Genomic DNA, 20,186 nt, shown 5'->3' with positions numbered 1-20,186 from the left:
CCAGGTACTGTGACTATTAAGATGCTGACTGCACCGTCTTATTTTCCCACCAGCCAGCCTGAGTGCTCCCCCTTTGTAGTGGGCTCTGGTCTGCCCGGGAACACTGTAGTGTCAATCTTTCCCAGGGCAGCGTGGTCTTCCTTTCACACGCTTCCCTGTCTGCAGGAACACCAGGTTCCTCTCTGTCAGCTCGCCTTCTGGTCCTTCCACTGTGGACTGGCCCCTGTCCTTCCAGCTCCCCTCTTGGCATCCTGGTGTGCTTCCTTGCACCTTCCTGCACTGTGCTGGCTCCTGCAGCTCCTTCATGGAGGACTAGACAACTTCTTCCTGAGTCCCTCTTTCTTTTCTACTCTGCATTGGCCAATGAGCAGTCAGCAACAACTAAACTGCTCATTGTGGTTCTTAGGAGAACTCTTCATGCCCCCGCTCCTCCTCTTCATCCCAGTACTTATTCCAAGTTGTCTAGAATGCTCATGTTGGTTATGCGGTACACTCTACATTCCTCCATGCATCTTCTTTGTCTCAGTGGTTGTCAATAGCATATCTTTCAACTCTTCCCCATTCTTCCTCGTCTCAGTATTTCTACCTTTGATCTCCCTTGGGTCGGTTGTGCTCTTCATAGTCCCAGTACTTATCTAGGGAAATGGCAGGGCGACTATAGCTCATGAGTCTATTAGGGAAGGGGTTGTTCTTTGGGTTATAGGTAGGGGGGTTCTAGGGTCCGGTGTTTGGCAAGGATATTGCATTCTCAGGGTAGGTGTGACCCTCCCCCTGTGCACCACCCTCAGGGGAACTATTGTACCAAGGACGTACCGCCCTGGCCGCATGGGAATGGTGTCCCCCATAGGGGAGAAGGGACAGCATCCACAGATTTGTCACAGACTCCAATAAAATGTAAATTACACCACATTAGGTTTCTATCAATCAAATACCGACGAAATCCACCCTGGAGTGCTAAGGACTCCATAATTGGGGACTAACACCGCCAAACCACCACTTGTAATCTGGCAGTGATACCAGTGGACCAAGTGGCAGTAACGGTACCGGTGAGATGCCACCAAACTCGTAATGAGCCCCAATGTCCAGTAAGGGAATTGGCCTATAACCGTGAGGGGCTGGTGGTCCAAGAAATACTTGTCTAAGGGGATGGCATAATGCCTGTCTTGACAACAGCAATAAACATAAAACGATTTGGTGTCCTTCAAAAAAGCTCCCATTGTTTTTCAAATTCTTTTTTTGTCTTAAGGCAATTTTATATGCCATTTTGAAACTATAAATCTGACCAGCAGTGTACACACCCCTCATTAAATCATGGTTCAGTTTTCTTTTCGAGATTCTACATTCTGCATCGAACCATGGTGCATCCCTTTCTATAACCTGGAACTCCTGAACTTGGGGGCACGGTTTGCCAATAGCTCTGTCCTCAATAGTTTCTCCTAAAGACTCAATCAAACTGACACTTTCCTTTGTGGCATCTGAACTGTTCAACAGTTTTAAGAGAATATCTTAATTTCTTGTGAATTAGTAATTCTTTCCAATGCCTCCTTTTCGAGCGTAGGCATCGCCAACCAGCCTCTCTGGCTGTCAGATATCTTCTTCGTGGTGCCTACCCTGGCCATTGAAAAATGTACTCAAGAGGATTGTGTTTACTCTTTGATCCATAAGAAATGTAACATTTCAGAAGAAAAAAACCATCCACAATACAGTCATCAATAACTGTGGAACAGTATTGCCGATCTTGCATGCTTAGGAATGCACCATTTGCCATTAAAGATTCCATAAAATCCAAGGCTGAATCTCAGTAGACCTGAGAAATCAGTGCTCTGTTTGTGGCCATTTTTACCATCCATACATTTGCAACAATATTTTGTCCGGGAACCTGAAACCCCTGGTAATGTTTATTTACTCCTACTTTATTTTTGAACAGCTGGACTGGTCCTACATGTCTAAAAATGTACTACTGACCACTCAGTTTCCTCAACATTTCTTGTAAAAAACCACTTAACGTCAAATGAAGTTAAAGGCCTTGCACATTTCCTTGACTAGATAACACATGGTCTAGATAACTATTAAGTACTGTAAATTAAATGTTCTATACACAGTTTTAACTTTGTTACATTTCTAATTTGTGTTGCAATCATTTGTCCACCAACTGTGCGGCGATATGTTCGGTCGGAAAATTGATGTTGCTCACCATTTAATTTGATATGCCAATTTTGCTCATTGCGCACAAAAGGTTGGGGACCCCTGACATAGGGTTTACTATGAATCACTATAACAAATTGTTTCTAATGCACAACCACAGCAAAAAATACAATGCACACAAAAAAAAACAATTAGAGTTCATGTGAAATGTCAATTATTGAATAGCAAATCCTTCTGGCATTCACCAATGGCAAAATAGCAGCTAATGCCAGGATGACGTGATATCATCACACATCAGAAAAAACACTAATATTTGCCTGTTTGAAAATCAAGCTGAAAAGTTGTACCCATTCTTATTCCAGAAAATGTATTATTATTATTATTATTATTATTATTATTATTATTATTATTATTATTATTATTATTATTATTATTATTACTATTACTATTATTATTACTATTATTATTACTAGGGTATTTATTGAGCAGGTGATAGAGTGCTTCACAAGTCATGGGTGAAGGACACAGTGTGGGAAGCAGAGATGCAGGGGAGCAGGGAGCTCACAACGTAGGAGTGTAAGTAATCTGGCAGCAAGGGATCTACAAGCAACTAATAAGAAACAGGGGGGAGCAGATCACCCAATCTCAGGTTGGCTGGGTAGTGGATGGTATGTTGTAAGTGGTTTCAACCCAGCACTACACCTAAGTCAATGCTTAGCGTGGGATGCACAATTGAAACCCTTAATTTTATATTTTTATGTCTAAAGTTATTTTATTTCTGAATGATGTACCCTTATATCACGCCCCTCTCTTTGAATCCCCCCCGGTCTCACTGAACCAAGAAGAAGGTTGTTTTGCAAAGTTAAAAGATTTATTGTATGGATTTGAACAAGATATATATCACACTTTTATGAATTTGAACAATATCCACACTATTAATATTTATAAAATGATAAGCGTTGGGTGATATTACAATCAACAATCTCTTTAATCAATAGGAGTATGGATGAGAAGAATAATGTAGCATAGAATAAAACTTTGTGTGGGTTCAATGAAATGCAATGATAGGAAATTATTGCAGCACAGAAATAATACTTTTGTTTGTTCAGTCAAATGCAATGTAATCACTCTTTCCCCCTGATACTACTCAATCCCCCCTAATATGCAATATAGAGATGGAAGAAGAGAAAACAGGTTTCAGGAATAAACCCTCTACAACTGTAGTTTCAATCCCAATTCCCCCCAGCAAGCTTAGAGAGAAAAAGGAATGATTTCAAAACAGGTCAATTGCGTTTGAATGTGATTTTAAATGAATAGGAAAAATGCTAAAAATGGATTGAATTCTCTAAATTTGATTCAAAACTAGTGGGAGCCGCTTTGGATAGTTCCAGGTAGACACTAGCAATGATGATTGAATGACTAGCAGATTGGAAACTGAATTCTGAGGTTCAATGCAAGAAATAGCAATTTTGCATGTGTTGAAATTGAGACAAATGCAGATTCGTGCCAAACTTTTCAGCGCGCGAGAAACGTGATTACAGAAAAACTACAAGTTGCAATGCAGTTTTAGATTCGTTTGAAAGCTGGGGATGTTAGCTTCAATTTGACATTTCTATTTCGTTTCTAGCATGTACGGTTCAGAAGTTATGAAGGTTTTAGTAGAGTCTGACTTTTTTCAGAAAGAGTCAAGGTTTTCAAATGAAAGATGCGCTTTTGAATATTACAAACAATAATTTTCTTGGCACTAAGGAGGCTATGAAGATGCAAGATACCCAACGGTACAGCCACCAGAACAGGGCGCCTTCGATCTGACTGTTGCCCGCTCAGACACTTGTCTTTCTTCAGCAAATATATTAGCGCAAAGTTGATATTATCACTACAATTAACAAAGGACTGTATGAATGAGGGTAAGATTCAGAACAGACAAAAGAGATTCTAGCATGCAGTTCTGGATATGTTGGAATGGGTTGGATAGAATTACTTAAGGATAAGAGATTGGCTATGGACAATTCTATGCTAAATCCTCAAAACTATGGTTTTGGAATAGGCCCGTCAGGATCTGGTCAAAGATTTTGGACTGGAATTCTGCTAGCCCACCAGACAGGATTCAGGCACCCGGTTCTGCACTCAGCACGGCACTCTGGCCTCTGCACGGCACTCTGGACTGGATCTGACGGGTTGGTTCTGGAGTTTACAGCTACCTGGTTTCAGCTCTGCTCTACTGGTTTGGATCTCTGGGTTCTGGCAAGAGTTCTTCGCAAGAAGCAGAAAACAGCACAGCCAGGCTGTTCAAATTTTGAAGTGCCCTTTGGAAGTCTGGGGTAAAAATCAGATTGCAAGATTTTAAAGGCCAGCTGAGAAGGGTTCAGCTTTGGAATGGGCCTTCTGCTTTCAGAGGTCTGGAATCTTGGATCTGGGTTCTCCTGCGGAGCGTTTCACCAGTAAATCAGTTGATGGGTGAATGTGTGTGTGTGTGTGTTCCTAGGTCCTAATACAGTCCCTATGTATCTATTTCTCAAAGGGGTGGATAGGCTGATTATACTAAGCCCTCCCTATAGGAATCCGATTGGTCAGAGTATTCCCCCTCTCCTGATTTGAGAAGGAAACCTAGTGTCATAGTGATGCTGCAATTTACAATCCAGGGAAAAACCTCCCCTTTGTTCCTACACATAAAATCTATTTTTCATAGAAAGCATATCTGCAATATCACCAACTTGCTAATAATACATATTCACATCACATATTTAATAAAGCACATATACGTCCGAGAATGATCTTCTTGAGAGTTTTGGTTCAAAACTGAAAGTTTTTCACACTTTTGGTTGGTTACCCAGTGTCAGATCTGTACACATTTTTCCACATACATGCACATGGCATCTGGGCATAATCCTGTAAACGTTCATATTCCTAGCATGATCACAATTGCTACAATATCAACATTTTAGTAGTCCGGTCTCTGAATATCACACAGGGTTCAGAGTAGTTTCAAACTGTGAGTAGCAGTTTCATATTAACAACCTATAAAACACAGATTTTTCCAAATTGTTCACAGTTTTCTATGAGTCTTTTTCCGAAAAGATATTTCCTTGAAGTTTCAGATACACATATCAGTCTAGCTCCGCCTCCAAGGTTTGGCTGGGCCAGAGCAACCTGAGCCACTCTTCCTTTGGCAGTTGGTTTCTGTTGATGCCCGAATTTGCACTTCCTTTCATTCAAGGGAGTCTTTTGTGCCTACTCAGAGAAACAGGCCAAAATCTCCTCCCACTTCCATTAACAACTCAATGCCAGTTCCTGAGCAAAGAGCAGTAGGAAGATTCCTTTGTTTGGGGAGAAGCTGTGGAATGTCGTTGAAGTCCAGTGTAGCTGACATTAGTCCACTTTTAAAATACAGTTTAAAATGGTCCTTTCTAAAATACAATTTACATGTTCTACAAATATCCACACAAATCTCTTCATTCCAGTCTTTTTAAAACATAGAAATTGAATTGTAGCAACCCATATTGCTATTGATGGCAAGTCTCTTTTAAACTGACAGTATAAGTAATGACAGGTAGGATGCAGGCGAGTGACGGTACTGCGCCCATATCTGACATATTTCTCCAAGGCAAGCACCTTTTGAATGTGGATTTTTTATGATGAAAGGTGTTTCTCCTGACATTGTGCTTATGAGGATTCCTTAAATAAGGTGATGCTGAACACCCCAAAAGGATGTTGGATCTTCTCTGCTGTTTGGGAATCATGATTTTGCACTTTCAACAGCCAAGGACAAACAGATTTTAAAACACTTCTGGGTTTTCCTTGCAAAGTAGCACTGTCTTTTCAAGCAGTTCTATTCCACTCTGTGGGAAGCTCAATGATAGGTTTTGGCAGTGTGATCTCCTGTTTTACCACGACATATTTTTCCCAGGCAAAATGGATTGGCGGCCTATTTTTCAGGTTTTCCTGCGCACTTCTCAGAGATTTTTAGCACGTCTTTTGGCAGCCCTTTTGTTGTTTTTGATGACAGCAACACACAGTGATGTTGCAGGGCAGAGCCAGTGGGTCAGAACATCCCACAATGTTGAAGCTGGTCTCTGACATGAAGTGTGATGTAATTTTATTATTTATTTTTAATTATTATTTTTTTAATTATTATTTATGTGCAGATAGATATTAGATAGGAGACATTCCCTGAAGAGGAGGGTCTTGAAATGTTGAAGTGCGGGGGCCAGTGTGGGGCGTGACAGGAGGAGGATCCAAAGTCTGGGAGCATAGACATAGAGGGCCTGTCTCCTGGTTCTTTCCTTCATGCACCAGCAGATTTCAGTTCTGCACATGTCCTCAATTCTGGTAGATTCACTGAGATGCTGAGTTTCTCCTTGAGGCACCTTGGCGACGTCCGGGCGACATCTTTGTAGATGATGCAGAAGGATTTGAAGATGATATGTGCTTGCAGTGGGAGCCAGCGCAGTTCAATGAGGTTCAGAGAGATGTGGTCCAATTTACTGAGTCCTCTGATGAATCATGCTGCAGCATGTAGGACACATTTCAGGGGTACCCGGGTATCACTGGAAGGCCTTCTGAAAGGACATTGCCACCATCCAGATGTGAGAGGACCTATGTTTGGACAGCTGATCTGAAATTGTTTTTTGGGATGAAGAGCTTGATTTACCACAGGAGAGAATGTTGACACCAAGCCATGGGTGTCTTCCTTGCAATGTGCGCTACAAGGAGAGGTGTCTATATTACCAAAGTTCATTAACTTGTGCTACTACAGTTAAATAAATATGACATATTAGATACATCATTCTTTAAATTGTATATCAATAAACACCATCAAACAGTGGTCACCATTAAAAACCAGTCCTAAAGATTCACTCACCATTAATTATCACCAGACAACAGATAGCGACAAGTAAAAATTCTGAAGCATGCGTAGAACGGGACTGTCTGTTTATAATTTTGTGTGACATTTTAGGCTGTAAATCCCTGGAATGTCCACACTCTCTGAGAGATATGATTGAGAGAGAGAGAAAGAGAGAGAGAGAGAGAGAGAGAGAGAGCGAGAGAGAGAGCTAGAGGAGGACAAGACATTGAAATAGAGATCAGTTGAACAGCAAAATCTACAGCTATAGCCATTGAATTCTAATCTTCACATGTTCATTATTACGCATAAATGTGTGGCGATAGCAGGACAAAAACACGGCCACATACATAGGATGTTTATATTTGTGTACTTGTCATTGATGATCCAGGCAGACACATAATGAGCCCTTTGACAACATACAATCGCTGAACAACGATCAAAGCACACTCAATGGGCCTCATTAGGAGTTTTGAGGTAGCCATGCCATTCTTACCGGCATGGCTACCCCCAAACTGGGTACCGGGTCTGGGTCCCAAAAATAGGGATTACCAGGCGATGCTGACTTTAGTGTGCCCGGTAATTCCCATTCTCGGGACCCGGACCCGGTACATCCCCATTCCCATTTGAGCCCCCATAGGGCTCAATGGGAATGAGGCGGATGCTAACAACGGGCCCGTTAATGACGGGCCCGTTGTTAGCATCCTGGTCTGCTAGCGGGTCCCGCTCTGCACCTCTGGTCTGGCCAGGTGTCCAGAGTGGGACACACTGCAGACCTCGTAATGTGGCAGCCCGGAATGAACGGTGCCGGTCCCATATCGGCACCGTTCATTCCGCGGCCGCCAGCTTTGTAATGAGACCCAATGTTTTTGTTTCCTCCCAGACTGCTGTGCCAGAAAAGAAGGAAACACAGCTTGTGGAACAGTGGTGGAAATCTAGGAATAACAATTTCTGCCACTATTTTGTACAGCATATGCTAAAGTATTTACCATAGCCATACATCAATTGCCTGATTCCACATACATGCATGTATAACTATTTTTGTATTGAATGTTGCTGATGTTGGAGCATTTTTGAAAGTGAAAAGCATACTTCTGAGTTGTTAAGTATCTGCATTGTGTAAAACAATTAATAAAGTGATATAGTGCAGTGCACATGAAATAACATGTGACTACCCTCTGTTCTCATTCAAAATATGTTTCTTTTCATTTGTGAATGACCATATGAAGGCAGGGTTGTGATTCGAAAATAGAGGGAGACAATGTTTTCTTTTCTGATTGCTACAAGCTGCATGTTTGGCCAGTCACCATCTTAATAAGGGGAACTGCAGATCTACAGTTCTATGCCTGGTTAAAGTCATCAATTTTTCTAAGGGATCTTTCTCATTTGACATGCTCACCTAACAAGCGTGTGCAGCAAGGTAAAAATGTAATGCATCCAATTGACAATCTTAAATGCAATATAAACAATAAAATCATGGGTTTTGCAAGTCAGAAGAGATTGGTCCAAAAGAAGACAGTATTATGGTTAGAACAGCAAATAGTTAAACAGGGTTTTATTATAATACAATACAAAGACATACATAGAATATGCTGCTTGCATTATTACGTAATGACATTTACTAACTAGTGAGTACATTTGTTTGTGTAAACCATACTATTACCTGAGTCAGTTCTATGCATTCTTTTTAGTTCATGGCTAGCAAAATATGCATGATTAAGGGCATTTATGTTTGAGGTTCTCAACAATGGTGGAGGCAGTATGACAGTGCCATTTAGAGTGCCTCGACTCTACACAAGAGCACACCAGGGCAATTCAAATTCCAGGCTCTTCCATTCCTGGGTTCTCTGCAGAAACATCTGAATAATTATGGTTAAATACGATAACGAACGAGACTCCTCCATGCTAACGAGTTACATGACCCCCAGCGAGAGAAAGGAAAAACTGTGATATAAAAAAGAAAAAGACAAAGTGTGACCTTGGAGAAATAAAAGAAACCTTATAAAGGAACTTGTGGTACTGTGGTGCTATTGGAATGAATTAGCTCACATTGTTGCAAAAATTAACCTATTTATACAGTTGGCACAATCAGGGAAATACCCAATACAAATATAGATCCCAATAATTGTGCCCTTTGTTGAGGAATGGGCTATGCACGTTTGGTGCAGGAGCCAATATGTAAGAAGGATTGAAAGAGGAATATGTACATCTTTGCTAGAGTAGAGAAGACTAAAGACAGACACTGGCAAGTGCCTCAGATAGGCAGGCAGTGTTGAAAATACGGGTCTGTCTTCCATCCAACTATGGATATAAATCAAGTATCATCCAATGTTAGTGCTAGTCCTTCCTTGCAGCAAATGGAATATAACTGTTTCTAGCGTGGATGTACATGTGGTATGATATAGCATTCTATGTGTGCTGCAAACACCACCTTGAAATTAAATAAAAAACGATCATTAATAAATGTGTTCGCAAACATCAGCCATGTTTGCGAGCAGTCACTAATATCCATACAGGAGCAATGCAGAGAAACCGACATTACTCCCATGGTTACATGGATCCATTGTGCTGATTTGGCACTCCATGAGAGGGCAAATGAGGCACCAGCCCCCAGTCTGGGGGCGCCCACCTGTCACCAAATTGGGGGGGGTTCCAATTACTTGCCATACTCCATTGCAAAATGTTGTTGTGTCACTTGTTTGCCCTACATCTTTAACTGAACTGCACAGTTTCTCTTTCATTGTGAGGCTGCAGACGGTGTCCAGTCAATTGGTCGAAAAAAAACTGGTCGACTGCAATTTGGTCGACGCAATTTGGTCGAAAACCAAATGGTCGAATTTTTTTTTTTATTTATATATTTATTTTTCGGGTTTTCGTTTTGTAAAAAAAAGGGGTTTTTAGAGAAAAAAAGGGGGTTGAGGGGGGGACCCCCCCAAAAAATAAAAAAAAGGGTTAAAATAAAAAAAAAAAAAAAATTCGACCATTTGGTTTTCGACCAAATTGGTTCGACCATTTGTCTGGTCGACCAATTTTTTTCGACCAAATGTCTGGTAACCGCTGCAGACAGCACAAGGTAACTGACAGTGGGAATTCGCTTGAGGTGGCTCTCTGGCCCAGTCTGTTTTATGGGCCTAACTTTTGCTAGCATTAGCTTGGCTTGCATGGCAGTTTGTAAGAAATCACAGGCCCTAGATCTCCATGATTAGCTTGTTTTTCTTTATTTTCAGACACATTCGGCCTGGGGTCTGAACTCGGACTGAGTGCTTGTCTTGGAAAGAGCAGTGCACGGTAGACCCTTACTTTGCACCATCATATTTTTAAGATGACATTTTGCAGCAGATGAAAAATGTTTACAAAATCAAATAGGATTGTGTATTATCACTAAGGATATCTACATGTTGTTGGAAACTGAGTGACACAATCAATGGCAATATATGGCTGTGCCATTTATAACTCAGACATCTATTTTCCGGTAAGATAGCTCAGTGGGTGAAGTGATTGCTGCTGCAGGTCACAGGTTCAAATCCTGGCAAGGCCAACTCGACCTTTCATCCTTCTGAGGTCAATAAATGTGTACCAACTTCAGTTGGGTGATGTATATGTGAATATGTTCTATGTTAAGTGGTTTGGTGAAAACGCTATATAAATAACACTTCATCATCTATTGTTTTTGGTGCAAAGTGTTCTATTCTCTGTAATACCCCATACAGATAAAAGCTCTCAATAGAGATATATGTGCATACTGTGTATGGACAGTTTGATTTCTGAATAGTCAGACTCAGCCTTTAATCTCTTTTTAATCTCTTTTAGGCTGTTAGACTGAACTGAACTCATTTGTTGCAGTCTACATTCTTAGACAAAGATGTTAGATCTTCTTCTGTATTGCATGAAGCTGTGTTTTTCCTCACCTTATCTACTCGCAGAGAGGTTTGATAGGAGTAGATTTCACAATGTGTCGTGTATTAGTAGGCCACCCTAAGTAGCTGCACCACTGCCCACCTCTCTTTGATTTTCCACTGTCAGCTGTGACCTGGTGGGAAACAGCCTGTAGGACATCTGACAAGCATTTTAGTAAATACTGGAGACAAAAAACTGGTCACTGCGCAGCAGAGGGCTCTCCTTTAGGGGAACAGCAGGGCAACCGGGGTCTGGTCACTGTGGACAGCAGGGTGCATCAGGTGGGCAAGGACAGGTCCAGTCACTGGATTCACCCCAAAGGGGTCAGCAGCCTTTCCAATGTGGGATGTATTAACCCGCTTATGCTCAGCCCTGCTGCATCACAAAATGGCCGCAAAACCCCTATGCCCGCCAAAACCTATAGAAATTGTGCTATACAACACGAAACGACGGCTGCCAAATCTACCATGCATGTTGTCAGTGGTGGAATGGAGACCTAACTGCTGAAACATGTCACTGAGCTGCCCAACAAGTAAAAATGGAGACTGTATGAAAAGCAGTGCTTTGATGAACGAAATCCAGAATCTGGCCTTTAAATCCTTTTTCTTGGTTGCTGAACTGCAGAAGGCCGGCACAAAACACCATCAAACATCAAATATTCTTGCTGGGTGCTACAAATCACTTCATTCAATATATCATTATGAACAGACAATGTCCTGAAAAGCTGAACCTATCATCAAAACATTCACAGCTAGAATGTGCTTGCCTGTAAAATCTGTCAAAATCTGGGCGCAGTAACAGCAGCCGCCTGTATGACAGCTGTCAGTTGATCACATCATAAGGATTTAAACTTGTGTGATTGAAATCTAATGTCTGAAAACTAAGCGACCTGTTATTGAGAGTAACCTAGGTTGTAACTATTTAAATCCCAAGGTTTAGAAGCTGGAATAAGTGTTCTAGCTGCTTGTTTGAAAATTGCAAGTTTGTTTTAAACCAAGAAAAAAAAATGTAACAAAATGACATTGAATTTAAGCTGCCTCAAAGCCACCCAATCAGTATGATAGCTTCACCCCATGAAGGCCAGGAAATCACACCTATGTGAGGATTAGAGCAGGGGAGGAGATCTTGGGCTGCAGGGGAAGAGGACAATGGACTTCCTCTGGCTGAAAGGATATGCAGAGTGTGAAGAGGCATAAACGGCCTCTCCCAGAAGGAAGGGGGTGATTGCTTCTGAGCTGCAAGAAGAGGAAGGAGGCGGGGACAGACAACCATTTGTTGATTCACTAGGACAAAAGGCACATTTTTAAAAAGACTGATAATTTACTGTGTAAAATTGTAAAAAATATGTAAACCCTGGACTTGAGAACCTAATTTTTGGCTTTAAAGTCAAACTTTGGTTTTAAAGTAAATGTATTTATTTCAAAAGCATGAAACTTCACACGCTTATGCCCCTATACAATGCACACATTCGTGGAAATTTGCTCCGGAATTGGACCATGGGTTACGGACAAAAAGGGCAGAATTCTGTCAAAAGCAGACCCAAGATCCTACAGCAACGTGGCTTGGAAGAGTATCTGCTCCACAAAAAATGTGATCTAGATATGTTATCGTTATAAAGGTTGCACAATTGTAAATATGTATTGTACTAAAAGTAGATTTTATGTTCAAAAGGCAAGGGGAGGATTCTCTGACTCATAAACCCACATCATCAGGGTGACACCCTGTTTTCTTCTCCAATCAAGGGGGAGAAGAGATTCTAACCTATAGCCTGCCTATGGGGTGCGCTTAGGATAATTCAGCACACACACCCCTTTACCATATGCATAAATAGAGAAAGCTGAGGACATAGAAAGACAGACATATTCACCCACTATCCTGATCCTGGCGAAGCACCCTGAAGCAGATCCATCCATATCCCTTGCTCCAGATTCCAGAAACTTGGCAAGCAGAAAGGTCCAATTCATTAGTTGAACCATTTTCAACTAGGCTTTGAGTTTCCAGAACCAGAAAGAATTCCCCAAAACTAAAGGGGAACAAAAGAAACAGCCGGGCTGTGCTGTAACTGCTTTCCTGCTAAAGAATTATTACCAGAATCAAAAGACCCAATCCAGTTGTGGCGTGCTGTGACCAGATAGCTGTGACCAGAGCCATTGCAGACCCAGTCCAGTCCGGTGTGCCCAGCAGCCTGTCCTGTCCGGTGTGCCCAGCAGAATTTCTGAGCAGAATACCTGATCTTGACAGACCAGAATTCCTGACGGTTCTGTTCAAACATATATAGTGAGTATCCGTAGAATAGGACTGTGTCACTAGCATATGTACTATCCATAGTTCAATCCCTATCCAAATCAATCCTATCTTGTCCTCAGAACCTTCATTGTTAGAAATCTTTTTGAATTGCCTGAACTCTCTATTTTATCCCTACTATTTTCCTTCTGTACTAGTATTTTTGAAGATATCTTTGCACTGATATATTTCATCTGAAGAAGGCAAGCTCTTTGGCAGGCAGTCGCCAGATCCAGTGGCGTCCTGGTCCAGTGGCTGTGCTTCCGTGTGGTATTTGATTCTTCATAGTCATCCCCTAGTGTAAAGAAATCCTGTTTGTCTTTTGAAAGCGCATCCATGTTTTCCCATTCTTGCGCCTATCTCAGAAAAACGACCCCCCCTAAAACGTCCATAACTTTCTCAATTGTTATGCTAGAAACAAACGTCCAACTTCTGCTTCTAGCTAACATCCTAGGCTTTCCATAGAACCTAAAATTCCAAATCCATATAGTTCTTCCACGATCGCGATTACCGCACACCGAAAAGTTTGCCGCAAATTTTGTTTTAGGAAATTTCTATAACGTGTAAAACAGCTTTTCATTGCACCCGACTCTATTTTAAGTTTTCACATTGCTTATTAGTGTCAAATCATTGCTAGTGTTTGTCTGCAACTATCCAAAGTGGCTCCCATTAGAATTTAAACAATTTCAGCAATTTAGCTCATATTTAGTGCTTTACCCAATCCTTCAAGGTAACTTTAAAAACCATTTAGACAGTTTGCCAATCAGTTCTGTTTCTCTCTTGTGTTTGCTGGGGGGAAATTGGGATTGACATTTTGCTGAATTCTGCATTCCTGAAACCTGTTCTCTCTCCTCCTATCTCATTATATTCCTTGTTGGGGGTTGCGTTGAGGGGTGTGCAGGGGGAAATAGTAACCACATTGCTACTTGATTTGAACACTCACAAAAGTATTATTTCTGTGCTAAATTGTTTTGCTCACTATTACTCTTTGTGTTTAAAGAGATTGCTTAGTGTTACCTCACCCCATTGGTGATTATTGTATAACCATTAAACATAGTGTGATTATATTGTGAACTACATAAATAAATATTTTAACTTTGCAAACCAGCCTGTTTCCTGGTTCAGTGTGATCGGCGGGGTTCCAAGAGAGAGGCGTGATATAAGTGGTAAATCGTTCAGAATAAAATAACTTTTAGACACAAATAAATAAGGATTTCAGTTGCGCATTACATGCTAGGCATTGACTTAGGTGAAGTGCCGGATTGAAATCACTTACACCACCTTTCTCCCTGAATTATTGGGATTTTAGTAGGGTTTAATTCTGGATAGGTGGCTCTGCCTGGATAAGAACAGCTACCTCTAGCCTGGCTCTGGAGTCTAGAGTCTTGCAGGGTGAATGTTGAATGTCTGAATCTCTGGATCTTGAATCTCCTGAATTTAGAATGTTGGATTTTTTTTAACGTCCTGACTCTATGCTTCCTCCTTTTATAAGCAGGATGACATCAGAGAATGTTTACTATTTGGGTAGAAGTAACCTGGAGATACCTCTAAAATGGGATAGGTCAGGCTATTCCTGTCGCGTCTCCCCCAGAGCCGATTGGACTGAAGGAAGTGACATCAGTTTAAGTGTGGGTGGTTTATGATGTGCTTTGTTTCACCGAAGTTTCTTTTGTCAAAATCAGTTATGAAACAAAACCCTTATATTTACAATTGTTACCCTTATAAAAATCTGATAGGCAGATCCCATATTTTACAAAGAACATGCCCTTCCAAATCCCAAGTCTGTGCTATGCTGCTTTGCCCTTCTGGCATTCTTTGTCCTTGGGAGCATCTCTGCCAGGGAGTCTGAGGCACCCTGTGATTATCACACCTGTCAGTCCAAATAACTGGGTCCCTGCCCTGACAGTATCAAATCATGGGGAGGTGCAACATTTGGCCTTTAAGCCAAACCGGTCTGACAGGAATGCCTCAGCTTCAGCCAGGCTGTTTAAGTTCTTTTTGTGAGGAAAAATAAAATATACAGAGTAAAATATACCTATATTTTTGCAACTTTTCTTCCCAAAATACACAGTTGTGTTTCTGTGCAATTTAGAGTATTCTTTCCCATTTAGCTTTCATAATGTCAATTCACTGCTTTACAAATCAAAGTAACACATGCTCATTTTTCTTTTCATGTTCATTTAACCAATGCGGTTTCCCTCGCATTTTGCTTTCATAGCTCTGGTCAATTTCTACACACAGGGATAGGTTTAAGAAATGGGTTCTTTGAAACTGACACCAGGCAAAGGAGAGAGGGCGCTTCATTTTGAAGTGCTGTGCAGGGGTTCATTTGTTTCCAAAGTGAATGCTATCCGTGCGGGCTGAAATGAAATTCCTGCTTTTTACAGACTTTATTTGACACAGCAATGCCGTTCAGGGAGGGAAGGCCCCCATTTGATGATGTTCAACCTGAATGTAGATGGACATGGCTGTGTTTTACTGGAACCAAATGGTGTGATCTTTAAAGATGAAAATAGCACGAGTGCAAGATCTTTTTAAACCCATAACATTTTCTTTTGCAGTTTTAAGTTTTTGCAAATTACAACCAGCAGCGCTTAGCCATTCTACTTTGGGATCCTTCTCTTAGGGTTCACATGAAGAAAACAAATGCAGACATTCTTCTGTAACAGCTAAAACACAGTTTTGTGATGCAGGGGAATATGTGCTCAGCAGACACAGTGCAGCCATGATTTTTTTGTAACTGCTAAAATGCAGTTTTGTGATGCAGGGATTTCTGTTGGGCTGGTAAATGTGCCCCACACTACAATATTTCTATGTGTTTACTCCTTTCTTAATTTTCTTCCTCATCCTTGGTATCTGTGCACACTCTGTTGTCTTCCCCCATTTGACTGGCTCTTATTTTATATGCGTCCTCTGTTGTCTTTACCTATTTTTCCCTATTCCTTATTTTTCCATGCCCTATGTTTGCCTCGCTCCTCCTGTGTACCTTCCTTTTCTCTCTATTTTGATCCCTTGATTCACTTTCTGTCTCCACTCTCTACTGAGTTGCTTCTCTCTCTCTCTCTCTCTCTCTGTCTCTCCCTCACTCTTCCCCTCACTTGCAGTCTTTCTCCCTATGTCACAGTCGTCCTATCACATGCACTCTCTCACTCTCTCCCTCTCACTCTTATACTCACTCACACTCCCTCTTTCACTCACCCTTCCTCTCACTCAAACCCAACCTCTACCTCATTCACTCCCTTCCTGCTCGCCCCCTCCTACTTTTATTATGTCCTAACCTTGTTGCCTATCCTCCCAATCTCTGTTTATCTCTCCCGCTCTCTGCCATTGCTCCTCCCTCTCTGCTGCTCTACGATCACCACCATTGGTGTGCCAGGGCTCTAGCAGCATGGCTAAGTGGGTCAATCATTTGCTCTTTGATTTCCATGCCTGCACTCATGACAGTGTTTGCTGCTAAAACATTAACTGGCAGGCTATAAACTGGCAAGGGGAAGCATATACTGATAATCAATGCCCTGGTGACATTTACATCTGAGGGCAAGATTTTTGAATAAGGTTGAATAATGTAATGCAAAAACAAAGAGGTGATGGCTGGAAGGTTTAGAATGAATCCTAACCACTGGCATTGCTCTGGGCAACCCTCGAGACCATTGTTCTTCGCATGTCAAGCCATTACAGAAGGGGAAAGACCATATGCAAATCAGGCATGGTCCCACCTCAAAGGGACAGTCCAGCCCGAACTGCTAGGTCACATCCCTTCTGCACAAGACCACAAGCATCCCTAAACATGTTTTGGCCTGGTTGAGCCTCATCAGTGAGGAGTAGCTTTGGTCTCTAGGCCCAGCAGGCACAGGACCCACATCTGGGCATTCCCGTCCCACTCAGGGTGACAAAGCAAAAACAAAGAGTTGATGGCTGGAAGGTTTAGAATGAATCTTAACCACTGGCATTGCTCTGGCCAATCCTCGAGACCATCGTTCTATGCCTGCCAAGCCAATACAGAAGGGGAAAGACTATATGAAAATCAGGCTTGGTCCCACCTCAAAGGGGTAGTCCAGCCCGAAATGTTAGGTCACATCCCTTCTGCATGAGACCATAAGCATCCCCAAACATGCCTTTGTTTTTGCTTTGTAACCCTGAGTGGGACGAGTATGCCCAGATGTGGGGATGGTTGTGGTCTCATGCAGAACAGATGTGACCTAGCAGTTCGGGTTGGACTGCCACTTTGAGGTGGGACCAAGCCTGATTTGCATATGCAATAATAATAATAATGCAACTTTAAATGTTGCCTGCACTAGTGTATCAAATACTGAGTTAACTCCCTGTGATGTCATTTTCTGTATTTTCACTTACAGTGTTGTCGATACATACGAAAATACCTGTAAAAAAGAATACAACATAACCTAATTCAGAATTCTGTTTATTCACAGTTCTTTGCATAGTTCATATCTGTTTTCCATTGTCCAGCTCATTCATGTCTCTCATATGTGTTTCTTGTGAGCCTTAATTCTGCCTTAGTTCGTTATATTAAGAAAACCTTTCAGGTAGCATACTTTTGTCATCTTGCCGTGTTCCTATGGAACAAAATACCCCATATGAAAAAGATAAAGGGTTTCATGTAGTTAATAGCCACATCATGAATTATATCCTCAGAATTTCTGGCGGAATCTTACTACAGCCGTTTCTTATTTAGCCTTTCTATTCATCGCCATTCAATTGTAGCTGGTAAATGGTAGTTACATTTTCTGCACACCAAAAGGTAGTGGGTTATGTTGCATTCATGTTACAAGAGTACAGAGACAGAAGAGTGGTGTGCATCTATTGCCCTTCTCCCTGCACCATTATTGGTTTCAGTAAATGAAACCTCATTTTAGGAAAGAGTCGCTAGTGTTACTTCTTCTAAATTTGACTTGAGGCATGTAATACGTTCATTTTGTTGGTTGGGGGTGGGGGTGGAATGGGCTTTGGGAGGAGGCCCCCAAGTCTATGTGTGCCCCGGGCCGCCAAAACTGTTAAAATGGCCCTGCATCCAGACACAGACTGTCTTGAGCAACCTGAACAGCAGGCTTGACGTGTGTGGGAGCAGACAATTTGAGTTCCGACTCAACCTACTGAAAGCCATCAGGCTCGATGTCGTGAATGCGGACTCGACCCAGCAGAAGCAAACTTAAATTCTGCTCGAACTGTTGGTAGACATCGTTTGGCCATCTCAAATGCTGACACGTCACTTTGCGAGCCTGCTTCATTGAACTGACTTCACGCCGACCGCCAATCGTATTGCACTGACTCAAACCATTTTGACATGGCTTGACTGCAAATAAAATACCAAAAAGCTTGGCATGATGCTGTCAACCCCCTTAAGTCAAGAATAGGGTACTGGTAAGAGGCCATGCCCCCCTGATCCACTCTTTGTAAGCATAGTGACTTGTAAACACACTTTTCCATTTTGTTCTTCAAAGATGTATCCTTTTGTCCAGTGACATTGATGCAATTATTTGCCTGAACGCTCCAGCTCAAGTGCCCAGAGTGCCATACACAACAGTCTGCACCTTCTGTGTTCTCTTTACAAGGTTGGGTTATTGCTTGTGTATGTTGTAACATATGTGTACTATTATTGGCTAATGAAAAGTCTAGGGGCCTCATTACGAGGTTGGTGCATGACTAGCACCAATAACAGGACTGTGTCCGCCCTCGTTCAATGGGGACTTACCGGTCCAGTCCGACCTTGGCGGGACCAATAAATTCCCATTGTAAAAGCCATTCCCCATTCCCATTTGAGCCCCCATAGGGCTTAATGGAAAGGGGGAAGGCGTCAATAATGGTACCGCAAATTGCGGTACCGTTATTGACCCCGGTATCCCTTAACGGGTCCAATCCTTAACGCCTGGTACAACCAGGCGTTAAGGGAGGGACCCGCTAAGGGACCTCGGAATAGGGTGCAAAGGGATTACCGGCTCCGGTGTCATTACCAGTGCCCGCTATCCCTTTGCGCCCACCTCAGAATGAGGCCCTATATTTCTGTAAAACCTTGATTGGACATTCTTTTATTTTGGACAATTGTACTTCAGTTGTGACAACTATCATATCACAACCATACATAAGAGTACAGCCAGCCCATGGCTCACGTTAACACAAAAGGCAAAGGAAGTATATCCATCAGGCTTTGCCTATTTTACCTTCGTGATTGGGCTCAGTGCTGGTTTAGTAGTAGTGTGGGGCTGATTTGGGGGTTTAGCCGCTACTCATCCCTGTATGCCTGCAGAGCCTTACTCATGTTGTCACAATGATAACTTAGTTAGGCTAAATATGTAATTTATTTGAGTGATTTGAAGATTACAAAAGATTGCAAATAATGACATAGTTAGCCTAACTAAGGAATTAATTATTCTTTTTTTGTTTGTATGAACACTTTTTATATTGCACTTGGCAAATATGGTACAAGCAAACGGAAAATTCAAAACAGGTTTAACGAAAGAAAGTCTTATTGTCTTACCTGTTTCTTTCACGCCAATACCCAATTCGTCACTTGCTGGCAAGCTGTAAAGATTAGAGGGAGGGTGAACAATAGTTTCATTGTTATTATGCACAATCACGTGACCTTTACTGCAAGAAGTAGCTGACATTGCAATAGATAAACATGCATTTTAGTGGGGTGGAAAAACGAGTTGAAGTGGACCGAGTCATTGTGGAATTTTCCGTAAAAGGACTTTAAAATTAACCAGACCCTTGAGGGAGAGGGAGGTGGAAACACCTGCAAGGCAATCATAAATCTACATCGCAACATTCCACATGGTAAAAACATGCATTAATACAACTGGAAAACAATGGTTCAAAGTACCTAATCAGCAACCCGCCTATCCCAGTTTACTAATGCATGTCTGATATTTTTAGTTGTGTGTACCACTGAGTATCTAATAAGTGTAATTATGTGGCCTGATTCGCATGTTTATGTTTTGGTATTGTTTGCCTTGATAGCTTACTACTTTAGTCACTCAGCTTATGTCAGAGAAAAATAACA

The 20,186-nt window shown here is 41.7% G+C and overlaps 1 protein-coding gene across 4 annotated transcripts in view; it reads right to left on the bottom strand.

Moving 5' to 3' along the window:
* ITPRID1 (ITPR interacting domain containing 1) overlaps positions 1-20,186 on the bottom strand; it is an 826,173-nt gene that overhangs the window by 606,442 nt on the left and 199,545 nt on the right. For all 4 annotated transcript variants that reach the window (XM_069613212.1, XM_069613214.1, XM_069613215.1 and 1 more), the window contains exon 3: positions 19,662-19,705. In XM_069613212.1, the coding sequence (XP_069469313.1) occupies positions 19,662-19,705 (44 nt within the window). The remainder of the gene's footprint in view (positions 1-19,661; positions 19,706-20,186) is intronic.

Source organism: Ambystoma mexicanum, chromosome 5p, assembly GCF_040938575.1.
Source record: "Ambystoma mexicanum isolate Mex_15411 chromosome 5p, UKY_AmexF1_1, whole genome shotgun sequence".
In the NCBI taxonomy this organism is placed as follows: domain Eukaryota; kingdom Metazoa; phylum Chordata; class Amphibia; order Caudata; family Ambystomatidae; genus Ambystoma; species Ambystoma mexicanum.
Note: the sequence above shows the minus strand (reverse complement) of the source record. Positions and strands in the feature narration are given on the sequence as shown.